Here is a 16,986-nt window from a genome sequence, read left to right as displayed (position 1 = left end):
TTAAAAATATTCTCTAGGCTTTTTAGAAGGATGACACAAACTATGCCTTTCAATTTCTTCCTATTTTTCCCACTTGATCATAGCTCACCTAATAAAAATAGAATAACTTTGTGACAGAAAAAAAAAATTTACCAAGGCTTGATTTGTGACCCACGATATGATCTATCCTGTAGAATGTTCCATGAGCACTTGAGAAAAATGTGTATTCTGTTGTTTTTGGGTGGAATGTCCTATAAATGTCAGTTAAGTCCATCTTGTTTAATGTATCATTTAAAGCTTGTGTTTCCTTATTTATTTTCATTTTGGATGATCTGTCCATTGGTGAATGTGGGGTGTTAATGTCCCCTACTATGATTGTGTTACTGTCGATTTCCCCTTTTATGGCTGTTAGTATTTGCCTTATGTATTGTGGTAATCCTATGTTGGGTGCATAAATATTTACAGTTGTTATATCTTCTTCTTGAATCGATTCCTTGGTCATTATATAGTGTCCTTCTTTGTCTCTTGTAACAGTCTTTATTTTAAAGTCTATTTTGTCTGATATGAGAATTGCTACTCCAGCTTTCTTTTGATTTCCATTTGCATGGAATATCTTTTTCCATCCCCTCACTTTCAGTCTGTATGTGTCCCTAGGTCTGAAGTGGGTCTCTTGTAGACAGCATATATATGGGTCTTGTTTTTGTATCCATTCAGCCAGTCTGTGTCTTTTGGTGGGAGCATTTAATCCATTTACATTGAAAGTAATTATCGATATGTATGTTCCTATTCCCATTTTCTTAAATGCTTTGGGTTTGTTATTGTAGGTGTTTTCCTTTTCTTGTGTTTCTTGCCTAGCGAAGTTCCTTTAGCATTTGTTGTAAAGCTGGTTTGGTGGTGCTGAACTCTCTCAGCTTTTGCTTGTCTGTAAAGGTTTTAATTTCTCCATCACATCTGAATGAGATCCTTGGTGGGTAGAGTAATCTTGGTTGTAGGTTTTTCTCCTTCATCACTTTATATATGGTCTGCCACTCCCTTCTGGCTTGCAGAGTTTCTGCTGAAAGATCAGCTGTTAACCTTATGGGGATTCCCTTGTGTGTTATTTGTTGTTTTTTCCTTGCTGCTTTTAATATGTTTTCTTTATATTTAATTTTTGATAGTTTGATTAATATATGTCTTGGTGTGTTTCTTCTTGGATTTATTCTGTATGGGACTCTCTGTGCTTCCAGGACTTGAATAACTATTTCCTTTCCCATATTAGGGAAGTTTTCAAGTATAATCTCTTCAAATATTTTCTCAGTCCCTTTCTTTTTCTCTTCTTCTTCTGGGACCCCTATAATTCGAATGATGGTGCGTTTAATGTTGTCCCAGAGGTCTCTGAGACTGTCCTCAGTTCTTTTCATTCTTTTTTCTTTATTCTGCTCTGCAGTAGTTATTTCCACTATTTTATCTTCCAGGTCACTTTTCCGTTGTTCTGCCTCAGTTAATCTGCTACTGATCCCTTCTAGAGTATGTTTAATTTCTTTTACTGTGTTTTTCATCGTTGCTTGGTTCCTCTTTAGTTCTTCTATGTCCTTGTTAAATGTTTCTTGCATTTTGTCTATTCTATTTCCAAGATTTTGGATCATCTTTACTATCATTATTCTGAATTCTTTTTCAGGTAGACTGCTGATTTCCTCTCTTTTTTTTTTTTCCTCTTCATTTGTTAGGTCTGCTGTGTTTTTAACTTGCTCCTTCATCTTCTGTGTGTTTTTCTGTCTTCTCATTTTGCTTATCTTACTATGTTTGGGGTCTCCTTTTTGCAGGCTGCAGGTTCATAGTTCCTGTTGTTTTTGGTATCTGTCCCCAGTGGCTAAGGTTGGTTCAGTGGGTTGTGTAGGCTTCCTGGTGGAGGGGACGAGTGCCTGTGTTCTGGTGGATGAGGCTCGATCTTGTGTTTCTGGTGAGCACGTCCATGTCTGGTGGTGTGTTTTGGGGTGTCTGTGGCCTTACTGTGATTTTAGGCAGCCTCTCTGCTAATGGATGGGGCTGTGTTCCTGTCTTGCTAGTTGTTTAGCATATGGTGTCCATCACTATAGCTTGCTGGTCATTGAGTGAAGCTAGGTCTTGGTGTTGAGATGGAGATCTCTGGGAGATTTTCGTCGTTTGGTATTATGTTGAGCTGGGAGGTCTCTTGTGGACCAGTGTCCTGAAGTTGGCTCTCCCACCTCAGAGGCACAGCCCTGATGCCTGGCTGGAGCACCAAGAGCCTTTCATCCACACGGCTCAGAACAAAAGGGAGAAAAAATAGAAAGAAAAACAGAAAGAGGATAAAATAAAATAAAGTAAGATAAAATAAAATAAAAAAATAAAAATTAATTATGAAGAAAAAAAGAAAAAAATTTTTTAAGTAAACAAAATAAACAAAAAACAAAAAACGGACGGACAGAACCCTAGGACAAATGGTGAAAGCAAAGCTATACAGACAAATCTCACACAGAAGCAAACACATACACACTCACAAAAAGAGGAAAAGGGGAAAACATAATATATCTTGCTCCCAACGTCCACCTCCTCAATTTGGGATGATTCTTTGTCTATTCAGGTATTCCACAGATGCAGGTACATCAAGTTGTTTGTGGAGCTTTAATCCGCTGCTTCTGAGGCTGCTGGGAGAAACTTCCCTTTCTCTTCTTTGGTCGCACACCTCCCGGGTTTCAGCCTTGGATTTGGCCCCGCCTCTGTGTTTAGGTCGCCTGAGGGCGTCTCTTATTCGCTCAGACAGGACAGGGTTAAAGGAGCAGCTGCTTCAGGGGCTCTGGCTCACTCAGGCCAGGTGGCGGGAGGGGTACGGATGTGGGGCGAGCCTGCGGCGGCAGAGGCCTTCATGACGTTGCAGAAGCCTGAGGTGCGCCGTGCGTTCTCCCGGGGAAGTTGTCCCTGGATCACGGGACGCTGGCAGTGGTGGGCTGCACAGGCTCCCGGGAGGGACGGTGTGGATAGTGACCTTTGCTTGCACACAGGCTTCTTGGTTGGCGGCAGCAGCAGCCGTCGCGTCTCATGCCCGTCTCTGGGGTCCGCGCTGATAGCCGCGGCTCGCGCCCGTCTCTGGAGCTCGTTTAGGCGGCGCTCTGAATCCCCTCTCCTCACGAACCAGGAAAGAAAGAGGCAAGAAAAAGTCTCTTGCCTGTTCGGCAGTTGCAGACCTTTTCCCGGACTCCCTCCCGGCTAGCTGTGGTGCGCTAACCCCTTCAGGCTGTGTTCACGCCGCCAACCCCAGTCCTCTCCCTGCAATCCAACTGAAGTCTGAGCCTCAGCTCCCAGTCCCCGCCACCCTGGCAGGTGAGCAGACAAGCCTCTCGGGCTGGTGAGTGCTGGTCGGCACTGATCCTCCGTGTGGGAATCTCTGCTTTGCCCTCCGCACCCCTGTGGCTGCGCTCTCCTCCGTGGCTCCGAAGCTTCCCCCCTCTGCCACTCGCAGTCTCCACCTGCGAAGGGGCTTCTTAGTGTGTGGAAACCTTTCCTCCTTCACAGCTCCCTCCCACTGGTGCAGGTCCCGTCCCTATTCTTTTGTCTCTGTTGTTTCTTTTTTCTTTTACCCTACCCAGGTACGTGGAGGAGTTTCTTGCCTTTTGGGAGGTCTGACGTCTTCTGCCAGCGTTCAGTGGGTGTTCTATAGGAGCAGTTCCACGTGTAGATGTTTTTCTGATGAATCTGTGGGAAGGAAGGTGATCTCCGCATCTTACTCTTCCACCATCTTCTCCTCTCCTCTGGAGTTCATCTTTTAACTGAGTCTCTTTATAGTATTCCCTTAGGGAAGCCATTTTGGGCAAAGAAAAAGGCAGGCTTAAGGGCACCCAGGTGCTCATAATCAAGTGTGGTACAAGGGTCAGGCCAATACTTTTTTGGAGTGGACATGTTAGATTGGCTGATAATGAGAGAGCTCAGTCATCTGAGCATGGCCTGCAGAGTCCTTTATCCCTGATTCTCTACCCTCTGGCAAGCCTGGCTTTTTCTCAGTTCCTCAATGGACCATTCTCCCTTGATCACAGGACCTTTGTATATGTAGCTTCCTCAGCCTGGAAGTCTCTTCTCCACTTTCTTTTCTTACCTAGTTAACTCCTGCCCTCCTTCATATATTCATTCAACCGCCATTTTATCACACAAGCTTTTCCTGATCAGCTGTGTCCCCTACGTTACCCTCTCATAATATCATATATTTACCTGTTCTTTAATCATCTTATCCTAACTGTAAATTTACATTTATATGTGTGATTCTTGGTTTAATGTGTATCTCTGCCACTGGTCCTAAGGGTTGTGTCAATATGGATGGCTTCTGATGTGGTTACCATCTTATCTTTAGTACCTAGCCCGTTACCTGGAACATAGTATATACTTAGTGGATATTTGTTGGACAAATGAGTGAATCAGTATGTACATGTACCATCTTGAAGGCCAGATAGGGCAGCTGGAAACTTTATAAAGAATAGTAATCAGGAGACCTTCTGGTACTTAATGGGGACCTACTGTGCTGAAGACAGGGGTTGGTAGATTTTTCCACTGTTAAATACTTTGTAGAATGGATTATAAGGAAAAGCTTTCTGATGAGGTACACCTGGGTTATTGCAGGAGTAGAGAGTGCCTGGGCTCCTGGCATATTTAAACTGTGATCACAGAAACAATTGGAAATTCAGATATAAGACCTGGTGTGTGAGTAAGTATAGGAGCAAGAGAGACGTGTCAGAGATTTCAAGCCTAGGAAATGGGGAAGATGTGATGTCATCTGTGATTTGGGATATCCCAGATGGGGTGTGAAGAGGCAGGTGCTTCATAGGGCTGGGGGTGAATCCCCAGACAAAGACTGGGGCTTTCTGGCTTGGCTGTGAACTTGGGAGTTTCTGACAGACATGTGATGGATGAATGCTCATGTGGAGAGGAATGGGAACACCTTATATCTGTGCAGTATTTCCAAGTGCTTCTCATCTATTGTCATAGTGAGCCTACATGCCTGGAGCATGTGCTCCACAGCAAGACAGGCCACGACAGTGAGAGGCCCGCGCACCGTGATGAAGAGTGGGCCCCGCTCACCACAACTAGAGAAAGCCCTTGCACAGAAACGAAGACCCAACACAGCCAAAAATAAATAAATAAATTAATTAAAATGTCCTTGTTTAAAAAAAAAAAGAGTACTTCTTGACCATCGGTGATTTTGCAGACAGCTGTCCAAGTTTCTGCCATTATCTCAATTAACTGGAGTGAGTAGAGTCATTGTGAGTGCCAATCCTTGGTTTTTTGCCTTTCAAAATCAGTGGCATTTTTATAGAAACAGGATAATTTCTATGTAGCATTAGAACTAAAAGTCAAAGTATTATTTTAGATAGTAAGTTGGTCAAAGTTTATGTATGCCAAAATTATAGTGAGCTCCCCAAAATATTGAAACACTATGCTATCTCTACCAGTTTTCTCCATTGCACTATAGAGAAATGGAAAGGTTATAACAAGCCATCTAGCTTTTGCATAGTTCTTAAAAACACTTTGTAGAGCTTAGCCCTCTCATTTGTCAGTAGTACTACTGTATTGAGAGGACAGATAGATAAATATACTCATACATATGCATATATGTCTATATATGTATCGAAAGATACATCTCCATCTGTCTACAGTGATAAACCACACAAAATCTTTGCTCTCATGAATCTTGCATTCTGGTTAGGAATTACAGACCCCAATATGTAAATGAATATTAAGTAAATAAAAACAAAGAAAGTAATTTCAGATTGAAAGATAGTAAGAATTCAATAAATATAATAGAGAATTGAGGAAAGGGATGAGTTTTTGATAGTACGGTCAAAAAAGACCTTTCTGAAAACCCAGATCATGTGTGGCCTTTTATGCCTGGTAGGAGTTTGGTCTTTATTCTTAATATCTATCAGAAGCCTTTAAAGAATTTTAACCTTTAGGTAGTGATATCTGCTTTAGGTCTTTCAAAGATCACTGTGACTCTGGTATGGAGAATTATGTTTCGGAGGGTAGTGATGGCTGTGGGGAGTCTGCTTAGAAAGTATAGTTCAGTAGCCTGGATGAGAGTTCGTGGTGTCCTGGACTAGGTGATAGTGGTTGTATTAATTATCCATTATTGTGTAACCAACTACCACAAAGCTTAGTGGCTTAAGACAACAAACATTTATTTTCTCACCATTTCAAGGGACAGGAATCCAGCAGCAGCTTAGCTGGATGATTCTGGCTCAGAGTCTCTCATGAGGCTTCAGTCAAGCTGTGAGCCAGGGCTGCATCGTCTGAAGCCTTGACTTGGCCTGGGAATCCACTTCCAAGAAGGCTCACTCACATGATGGGCAATTAGTTCTGGCTTTTGGTTGGAACTTGGCCTCTCATTCACCAGGACCCCTCTTCTCTATGTGGCCTCTTCAGCAGAATAGCCTGGACTAGACAAATATTTCTTAACTATAACATCAAGGGACTTCCCTGGTGGTCCAGTGGTTAAGTCTCTGTGCTCCCAATGCCGGCGGCCCAGGTTCGATCCCTTGTCGGGGAACTATGACCCCACATGCTGCAACTAAGCCTGTGTGCTCTAGAGCCCACACACCACAACTAGAAAGCCCACACGCTGCAACTAGGGAGGCCCACGTGCCACAAAGAAGACCCAGCACAGCCAGAATAAAATAAATAAATGAAAATAAACTATAACATCAAAACCATAATATATATATATATAGATTAATTCATTGAACTTCCTTAAAGTTTAAAACTTCTGTTCTATGAAAGATATTATTAAGAGGATGAAAAAACAAGTTAAAGACAAGGAGAAAATATTTGTAGATCATCTATCTGACAAAGAATTAGTATCAATAATACAAATAATAAGAAATCTCAGTAATAAGAATACAAACAACCCCATGAAAAAATGGGCCAAATTTTGAACAAGCACTTCACTAAAGAAGATACACAGATGGCAAATAAGTACATAAAACATGTTCAGCACCATTAGTCATTAGGGAAATGCAAATGAAAGCTATACTGGGCTACCACTACATGCTAGTTAAAATGGCTAATTAAAAAACCCCTGATAACTTCAAATGCTTGTGAGGAGGCAGAAGCAACTAGAACTCTCATACATTTCTGGTGAGAACACAATGGAAAATATTTTGGCTTGGTAGTTTTTAATGAAATTAAACATACACTTATCATAGGATCCAGTAATCCCACTCCAAGGAATCTATCAAAGAGAAATAAAAAATTATCTTCGCACAAAAATTTGTATGCAATTGTTGTACTTACTTGGACCTGTAGTACAATCTTGAATAGGAATGGTGAGAGTGGACATCCTTGCCTTTTTTTCTGTGTATCCTGAGTTTATACTACCTTGTCTTAATTACTATAGCCTTGTAATAATTCTTAATATACTATAGAAAACTCTGTCCTCTTTTATATTAAAATCCATGACTCCTCTTGGCAGTTTCTATTTCTATATGAATTTTATACTCAATTTGTGAAGTTCTGCCCAAAATATGAAGACATTTGATTAGAATTGCATAAATTAGTTTAGGAAGAATGAAATCTATATAATATTGAAAATCCCAATCCATGAATTTGGACTTTCTCTCCATTAATTTTAATCTTCTTTAATGACTCTGTAACAAAATTTTATAATTTTCCTGCATAGGTCTTTCATGTCCTTTGTCATATTATTCCTAGATATTTGTTCCTATGATGGTATTGTAATTAGTATGTTTTCTTTCTTTTATTTTTTTTTTGAAAGGAAAGAGAAAATAATGTTTTCTGATTTATTTTTAAAATTCAGTTATCAAGGCACATTAAAAATGTTCTTATATGACAATCTCTTCAAAATATCTATCAATATAGTAACAAGATGGCTATATCTTTTATTTCTTTTTTATTTTTCTTCTTTGCTTTAATTGCGATATAATTGACCTACAACATTGTATTAGTTTCAGGTGTGTAACATAATGATTCGATATTTGTTATATACTGTGAAATGATCACCATAAGTCAAGAGAACATCCAGCCTTGTTTTTTTTTATCTTAAGGGAAAGACATTCAATCTTTTAACATTAACTAGAAAGTTGGCTGTAGGGTTTTCATAGATGCCCTTTATCAGATTAAGGAAATGCCTGTCTATTTTCCACTTTGCTGAAAGGAATAGATATTGAATTTTCTCAAATTCTTCTTATACAACTATTGAGATGTTCGTATGATTTCCTTCTCTAATGTTCTGATCTGGTGAACTCTATTGATTAATTTTTAAATGTTGGATCAGCGTTGTATTTTTGGCATAAACCCCACTTGGTTATTATTTGTTATCCTTTTTAATATATCCCTAGATTGGATTTACTTATTTTTTGCATCTATTCTCATGGGCAATATTGTTCTGTGCTTTTCTTTTCTTGTAATGTCTTTGTCTGGACTTGTTCAGGGTAATGTTGACTTCATAAAATGAGTTGGGAAGTGTTCTCTCCTCTTCTATTTTCTGGTAGAGTTTATGCATAACTGATATTTATCCTTTAAGTGTTTGGTTGAATTTGTAAATAAAATGGTTTGGGCCTGATTTTTCTTTGTTGGCAGTATTATATTCTGTTTTGATAAGAATTTGGGGCTTTAGATTGAGCAACCTCAAATTCATGTCTAACTCTGTTCATTTCTCCCTGAGAAACCCTGAGCAAGGCACTCATTCTCTTTGAGCCTCAGTTTCCTCATCTATAAAATGGGTGGTTGTGAAGATTAAATAGCGATATACATCAGTTGATTATCACTATGCTATACTACATTTGCATATGTTAACTTATTCAGATTTTAATATTATAGTACTACTATCTATATTATTACAATCCCTATTTTACAGATAAGAAAACTATTGCAAAGAGAGATTAAATAACTTGCCCAGAGTTACTCAGGTAGCACATAATGAAGCCAGGATTTGAACTGAGCCTGTTCAGTTCCAGAGTCCTTGCCTTTAAGCACTAACAGGCACTAACTATAGTAATTCCTATTGCACTGTGAGTATTAAAATAGACAATATATGTAAGCAGCTAAATCTGTGCTAGTTCAAGGTTGTTGTTTTGTAAATGGATATTGTTATTAATAACATGAATTAATATTACTTTGAAGTCAAGGTACTTCAGAATATTTTCAACCTGTCAAAGACACTTTAGTATAGATAATCAAATACTTTTTATTAAAATTCATTACAGTGAAACTCCATACATATTTAGTACACTTAAAAAAGTGATATTGTGAACATCAAACTTTATTAGGAATAGCAACTTGAATTTTTGCCCTGGTTCAACACTGTCTTTTTGTTTAATTCTAGTAATTAAACCTCTTGAAATGTTTGTAAATCCATACAATGATAATAGGAATAATATCTGTTTCTACCACTTTGATCTAAGTTATTGAGTGGCTTAAAAAAGAGAAGTATGTGAAGGTGCTTTGAAAAATATAGCTAGTGCTAATATTAAATATAAATATTTAGTGTTCTAGTTTAAAAATTAGAATCCATTGTATTAACATAATTCTATTATTATATAAGTATTTTGAGATGATTGTGAACATTGTTATTTACTATGACTTTGTACAAATAGATACCATTAATTTCAGGTTTTCAGACCTTCATGGTGATTATTTAGGCTTACCATATTTGTTTACATTTTTAGCCAGATGAGGTGATGACTGCCATATGCCAAAACATTAGATTCATTTTATTTATTTGAAAATTATAAAGGGTAACCTAAAAAAGTAGAATCACAAGTTCAATAAGTACTTTGTCCTATCTTCCAGTCAGAAAGACTTATTTTAATATTTTTTAATGAAACCTCATTATGTCAATATATATAGATAGCATAATGACCTAATGTATGTACACCATTAATGAAGGCTGGGAGTGGTTCAGAAGATTGGCGCATGGGGCATTTTGACAGGGAAAACAAGAAAAGCTTTCTCTTGTAATTGTAATAACTTTTTGCTTTGTTTTGTTTTGTTTTTGCAGAATGTTAAAAGCTAAGGAACAATGCTAATTCTGGGAAAATATAATCAAATTGTTTTTCTTCTTGAATTGTAGCTGACTTTGGCCTGGCAAAGCAAAAACAAGAAAGCAGTAAACTTACATCTGTTGTAGGAACAATTCTGTATTCCTGGTAAGGACAATTATTTTATAGCTCTCTAACACCATTTTTTAACTGGTTTGGGCTTTCATTTCTTTTCTTGGCTTGCAAAGGAAAGATATTTACATATTTAATAAGTTTTCCTCAATTACCCAGGTAATACACATGTATAGAATCGTACCATTATGTGTTTAAAATAACAAACTATCTTTCCTTTAAGGTAACTCTGCCCCTCAATTACTTGTAATTGAAGTGATCTTTGGCACACAGTAGGTGTACAGAGTCGTTGAATGAATCTGTGAATGAATTAGTAGACTTGCTACGCAATATGACACTTGGAACATTTTATTGCATCTATTGTATATATGATTCTTTTGCTCTCTTTCCATCTATAGACACTCAAGGTCAAGGAAAGGGTTTTTATGTCCTAATACCTGTCCCAGCATCTGGCAAATAATAGGTGCTGAATAAATTTTATTATGTGAATGAATAAATGATGATATATATACTTACACATATATTTACAAAATTGGTGCTTCTTGGGCAAATGAGCATTATTTTGATGAATTGAGACTTTTTTAGCATGCTTTTTAGGGTTCCTTTGCAATCCATTAATTATCATGAAGTGAGAATCTTCTTTTGCTGATCACATATCATTTGTCTGAATCTGTCGAAATTAGCAAACAGATATGGTAGTCCGTAGATGCAGCAGATTTCAGGGAAATATTCTGAAATTTCATTCGTCGGGTCAAGCAATCAAGACACTTCCATCTTCTTTTTTTAATCTAGTCTATTGTGCATCAGAGTCCTGGGGGTAGGATTCAGAATGAATCTTCTCCAAGGTGGGTGGAATTTGGAAATAACAGCCCTATTTTACAAAGTCCTTTCATACAAGAATGTGCAAAATAGTGTTTTTAAGGGGTGAATTTTCATTTATTTTGCTAGAAATTTCTTACATCTTTGTTTTTGAAACTAGCTTCATGGGAAGATGCAGAGATTGGTGGCCAGGTTAATATTGTACCTTGAAAACTGATAATTTATCTGCGCACTTAATCTCTTAATAATAAGGATATGAATCACCCATTACTTGTTGCTGGAATAATAGTTTTCATTTCTTCTACTTTGTATTCTTTTTCAAAAATAATAAAAGCTTCATCATAAAAGTGTTAAATAATCATATATTCCTGAACAGATTTGATTGTCAATCAAAATTACAGAACAAATAAAATACAAACTAAAAATAAGCACATTTATTCCCAAGACTGTGAATTCAGTTTAGAATCGCTATTATGATAATTTTGTGTGTGTGTTGAGGTGGGGGGCAGGAAATCTATAGAGTATGTAAGAAGAAATCTAAAACATGATAACTATTTTGTTTTATTAGCCCAAAGATGGATTCACATTTTCTTTTAATTTTTAAATTAACTACAGAGTTAGGAAAGCTGAACCTCCTAATACAGTTAAGGTATTATTTCACTTAGGAATATCACAAATGTATGACCATTCATCTTTCTATCAAGCTCTTTGTTCTTTTAAATTGCTTTAAAATATTTATTTCTACTCCCTTATCCCACCTTCCTCTCTCCTGGTTGTTAGAAATGCCCCTTGTATTTTAAAATACACAATAAACTTAGGCTCACAAGCCAGAGTTAAAAGAACTCAGTTCTAAATTACATTCCATTACTTTCTTACTTTGGGATTTTCCAAAAGACAAGAATCCAAGTGAAATAGTTTATTTCGTAGGTGGTTCCATGAAATAGTGGTGGGGGGTGGGGGGTAGGAAATGAGACAGAGAAGGGAAAGCAGCCAGTACAGGAAACATTAATAATCAGGTCCAGGCTTCCCCGGTGGCACAGTGGTTGAGAATCCGCCTGCCAATGCAGGGGACACGGGTTCAATCCCTGGTCTGGGAAGATCCCACATGCCGCGGAGCAACTAAGCCCATGCACCACAACTACTGAGCCTGTGCTCTAGATGCCGTGAGCCACAACTACTGAGCCTGCATGCTGCAACTACTGAAGCCTGCGTGCCTAGAGCCTGGTGCTCCACAGCAAGAGAGGCTACCACAATGAGAAGCCTGTGCACCGCAACTAAGAGTAGCCCCCGCTCGCCTCAACTATAGAAAGCCCACATGCAGCAGCGAAGACCCAACACAGCCAAAAATAAATAAATAAATAAATTTATTTTTAAAAAATCAGATCTGTAGATTATTATCTGGGATACAGTGCACGAGATGTTTCAGAGTTGTCCTATATGCCAAATTAAAGGTAGGAGGTTTTTTTTTTCTTTTCTCAGTCACAAGTGGCTAAGGGCTACTCCATGGGTGACCTTCAGTCACTCCTGGCCTCCTGGGGTGGCTGGGAGGAAGCCCCCAGGCAGAGAATCATGGGAACTTGTTCACTGCATGATGTCAAGGACATGTACTGGAAATGTCAGCTGTATAATCTCTCAAATTCTAATTGTTCCAAATTTAAGATGTTTCCTAATATATTGTTTGACATGTCCAGTTACTTTTGAATATTTTTATATCCTTCCCTTTGTGTTTTCTCTGAGTTTGTGAATTGAACAAAAGTAAAACAAATATCTTTCACATTCTCTGCCCTGAGTCTCATACCTTCATGCCTTTTCTTGAATTGTCCTTTTATCTATTTCCAGGGTATTTCCCTCCACATTCTGTAATCTTTGTGTAATTCTTTTGAGCTCCTCTGAGCCAATTCATGTGGACCTGGGATGCCTGCCCCGGCTCTCCACGTTCCCCAGAGTTTGATGTTCCCATGTCATTTTGCTCTTTGCTTTTGCCTTTGCTTCCTCAGGTATTAACTTATTTAATAGCAGAAAGTTCTGTATCAACATTTGCAGGAAGTGCCTGGGAGCATTCTTTTTTTTTTAATATTTGTTATTTATTTATTTGGTTGCACTGGGTCTTAGTTGCAGCCGGTGGGCTCCTTGGTTGTGGCTTGCGGGCTCCTTAGTTTCAGCCAGCAGTCTCCTTAGTTGCAGCTGACAGGCTCCTTAGTTGCAGCACATGGGCTCCTTAGTTGTGGCAGGCAGGATCCTTAGTTGTGGCTCTCCTGCTCCTTAGTTGTGGCAGTGTGCTCCTTGGTTGCAGCCAGCAGTCTCCTTAGTTGCAGCTGGAAGGCTCCTTAGTTGCAGCACATGGGCTCCTTAGTTGTGGCAGGAGGGATCCTTTGTTGTGGCATGGGAACTCTTAGTTGTGGTATGCATGTGGGATCTAGTTCCCTGACCAGGGATCAGACCCAGGCCCCCTGCATTGGGACCTTGGAATCTTACCCACTGCACCACCAGGGAAGTCCCATCCCAGCATTCTTTATATCTCAGCTGCTAGATAAGTGGTTTGTGGGCACTGGACTGATTGTGCTATGGGCACTGGACTGATTGTGCTGGAACACAAGTTCCATAAAACCTCCTTTTCTTATCTGTTATTATCTCATATTATTTCTTATCTGATTATTATCATTATTAGGCAGGTCTTTATTATCCTTCTCATGGAGAATAATCTCTAAATATGGTCCTTGGTTCCATTTTTTATCTCTACGTCTTACTCCAATTACAGAGTCCAAAACTGTACACTTCCTTCAACTGCATTTTCAGAGCAGATTTTAGAGTCTGATGCTCTGAGAAATATTTTGGGCTAGTTTCTTCACAGAATGGATATTTGGGATTTCTGGATAATAAACAAGTATGATCTAATAAAAATAGAAAACTTTGACTAATCCTGGAATGGGAATTCTTTGAGACTTTATTGCTTAGTGTAATCCCATTCATGTTATTACATTAGATAATTTTTTTAAAAGCTGCTGAAGTTTTCATTGGATGGATCAAAATAAACCTGTAGGAAAACCTGAACAAGTAGAGACACAGTGAAACCTGCTCAACTTCTGACTGTACTTCTCAAGTTCTTAAGGACTCTCCAAGCTCTGAGACTCTTAACTGACTTAAAACACTTTGGTAGCCTCCAGCTGCTCACAGTTCACAGACCACGTCCTCAGTCAGGCTACACGAGGACAACCCTGCATGCTCTGCCTCTGCCACGTCTTCCTGCTGTACCTGCACCCAGACTTCACTACTCTTAGCTGCTCCCTGCATGTTCCCTGTGACCACAGGGCTTTTGCACATGCTGCTCTCTGCCTGGAATACTGCTTTTCCCACTTGTCACTGGGTTACCTCTTCTCACCCTCCACCTCTCAGCTAGAATGTAGCCTCCTCAGGCAAACCCCCCAAAACAGGGCAGGATGCCCCTGGCCTACACACACCATGCACTTGTCCTTCACCAGGTGGAATTTTATATTTATTTTGTGATAGGCCACTATCCCCAGCACTGAGCCCAAGTGTGGTTTATAGGCTCACGAGAAACATTTACTATATGAGTGATCCAGTACTTGTATGACTATGAACAGTACCCGAAATAATGGAAATATAATAAAGGAAATTTCTCCCTCACACTGTAACAAACCTTCCACCCCATCAACCACCCCCTCGGCTATGCCTTCAGATTTCCAATGTGTGCCCACCGGGTGCTCCCCTCCAGAGCTGCAGTTCACCTCCTTTCTTCCTTCTGCTCTCTGTTAAATGTCCCCTTCTGTAGAGAGATTTTCCTGATCATCTGCCCCAAATAGCAACCTCCTTCAGATGCTATCCCTTTATTTTTTCATAGCATTTGTCTCTCTCTGGCATTATGTTGTATTTTGATTGGTGTATCATGTGTCTCCCACTAAAACACAAACTCCACAATGTAGAGCTGTTAACTGTTTTGTTCACTGTTGTTTCCCTGCTCCTCTAGGAGCAGACTGACAGAATCCTAATAAATATTTTGAATTATTAAAGTGAAAATAAGTTATTCTGGTTTTGTCTTAAAATTTCTTTTTTGAACTTTATTGAAGAGTAATTGGGAAAAATTGACAAATATAATTGTATATATTTAGAGTGTATAACACGATTTGATATACATTTGTGAAATGATTACCAAGATCAGTATAATTAACAAATCCATCACCTCACATAATTAACTCTTTTTTGTTGTTCTGAGAATGCTAAGATTTACTCTTGGGATTTTTAAGTACACAGTAGCATGTTATTAACTATAGTCACCATGCCATACATTAGATCCTCAGAACTCATTCTTCTCATAACTGAAAATTTGTACCATTCGACCTGTATCACCCCATTTCTCCCTACCCCCAGCCTGTGGCAACTACCATTCTACTCTCTCTGTTTCTACGAAATCAGCTTTTCTTTTTTTGTCTTTGTCTGGCTTATTTCAACTAGAATAATGTCCTCCAGGTTCAACCATGTTGTTGCAAATGACAAGATTTCCTTCTTTTTAATGGTTGAAAACTACAAATATTCCATTGTACATATGTATACCACGTTCTGTGCTTTAATGTGACTAAAAATCCATGTGCATTTTTATCAAGCTCTAAGGCACTAACATATTTTTTTAATTGAAGTATAGTTGATTTCCAATATTGTTAGTTTCAGGTGTACAGCAAAGTGATTCATATTTTTGCAGATTATAATCCATTATATGTTATTATAAGATCATTGGTAAAATTCTCTGTGCAGTACAGTATATCCTTGTTGATTATTTTATATACAGTAGTTTGTTAATGCAGTACCCCCACTTCCTCACTTCCTCTCCTCTTTGGTAACCGTAAGTTTGTTTTCTATGTCTGTTGAGTCTGTTTTTCTGTTTTGCTATACACTTATTTGTATTAGTTTTTAGATTCCACATATAAGTGATACCATACATGACATGTCTTTCTCTGACTTATTTCACTAAGCAAAATAATCTCTAGCTTCATCCACGTTGCTGCAAATGGCAGAATTTTATTCTTTTTTTATGGCTTAATAGAATTCCATTGTATGTATATATATATATATATATATATACCACATCTTCCTTTTTTATTTAAAAGAAGTTATTGATGTAATATTGGTTTATAACATAAGTATCATGTGTAAAACATTATATTTCTTTTTCAGTATACAATACAGTGTGTTCACCACCAAAAGTTTAGTTTCTATCTGTCACCATACAACTGACCCTCTTTGCCCATTTCACACCCCCCGCCACCCCTTACCATCTGGTAACCACTACTCTGTTCTCAGTATCTCCAGGTTTGTTTGATTTGGTTATTTATTTTGTTTTGTTTGCTTGTTTGTTTTTATATTCCATATGTGAGTGAAATCATACTGTATTTGTCTTTCTCCATCTGACATTTAATTTAGCATAAGATGTTCAGGGTCCATCCATGTTGTTGCAAATGGCAAGATTGCATTGTTTTATGGCTGAGTAGTATTTCATTGTATATATATACCACATCTTCTCTATCCATCATCTGTTGATGGGCACTTAGGTTGTTTCCATATCTTGGATACTGTAAATCATGAACATAGAGGTGAATATAAATTTTCACATTACTGTTTTCATATTCTTTGAATAAATACCCAGAAGTGGAATACCTGGATCATATGGTAGTTCTATTAATTTTTTGAGGAATCTTCATACTGTTTTCCATAATGGCTGCAGCAATTTTAAATTCTCTAATTTTATTATTTATACCGGCTACATACTTTCTCTCATAATTCTTTTTTTAAAGTGAAGTCTAGTTGATTTACAATGTTGTGCCAATTTCTGCTGTATAGCAAAGTGACTCAGTTATGGAAATATATGCATTTTTAAAATATTTTTTTCCATTATGTTTTATCCTAGGAGATTGGATATAGTTCCCTGTGCTGTATAGTAGGACCATATTGTTTATCCATTCTATATATAATAGTTTGCATCTACCAATCCCAAACTCCTAGTCCACCCCTCTCCCTCCCACCCAACCCTTGGAACCCACAAATCTGTTCTCTATCTCTATGAATTTCT

The 16,986-nt window shown here is 38.2% G+C and overlaps 1 protein-coding gene across 8 annotated transcripts in view; it reads left to right on the top strand.

Moving 5' to 3' along the window:
• NEK10 (NIMA related kinase 10) overlaps window positions 1-16,986 on the top strand; it is a 309,939-nt gene that overhangs the window by 117,984 nt on the left and 174,969 nt on the right. For all 8 annotated transcript variants that reach the window (XM_059937555.1, XM_059937551.1, XM_059937552.1 and 5 more), the window contains one exon: window positions 10,049-10,124. In XM_059937555.1, coding sequence (XP_059793538.1) covers window positions 10,049-10,124 — 76 coding nt within the window. The remainder of the gene's footprint in view (window positions 1-10,048; window positions 10,125-16,986) is intronic.

The sequence above is a fragment of the Balaenoptera ricei genome, chromosome 11, assembly GCF_028023285.1.
Source record: "Balaenoptera ricei isolate mBalRic1 chromosome 11, mBalRic1.hap2, whole genome shotgun sequence".
NCBI lineage: Eukaryota > Metazoa > Chordata > Mammalia > Artiodactyla > Balaenopteridae > Balaenoptera > Balaenoptera ricei.
Note: the sequence above shows the minus strand (reverse complement) of the source record. Positions and strands in the feature narration are given on the sequence as shown.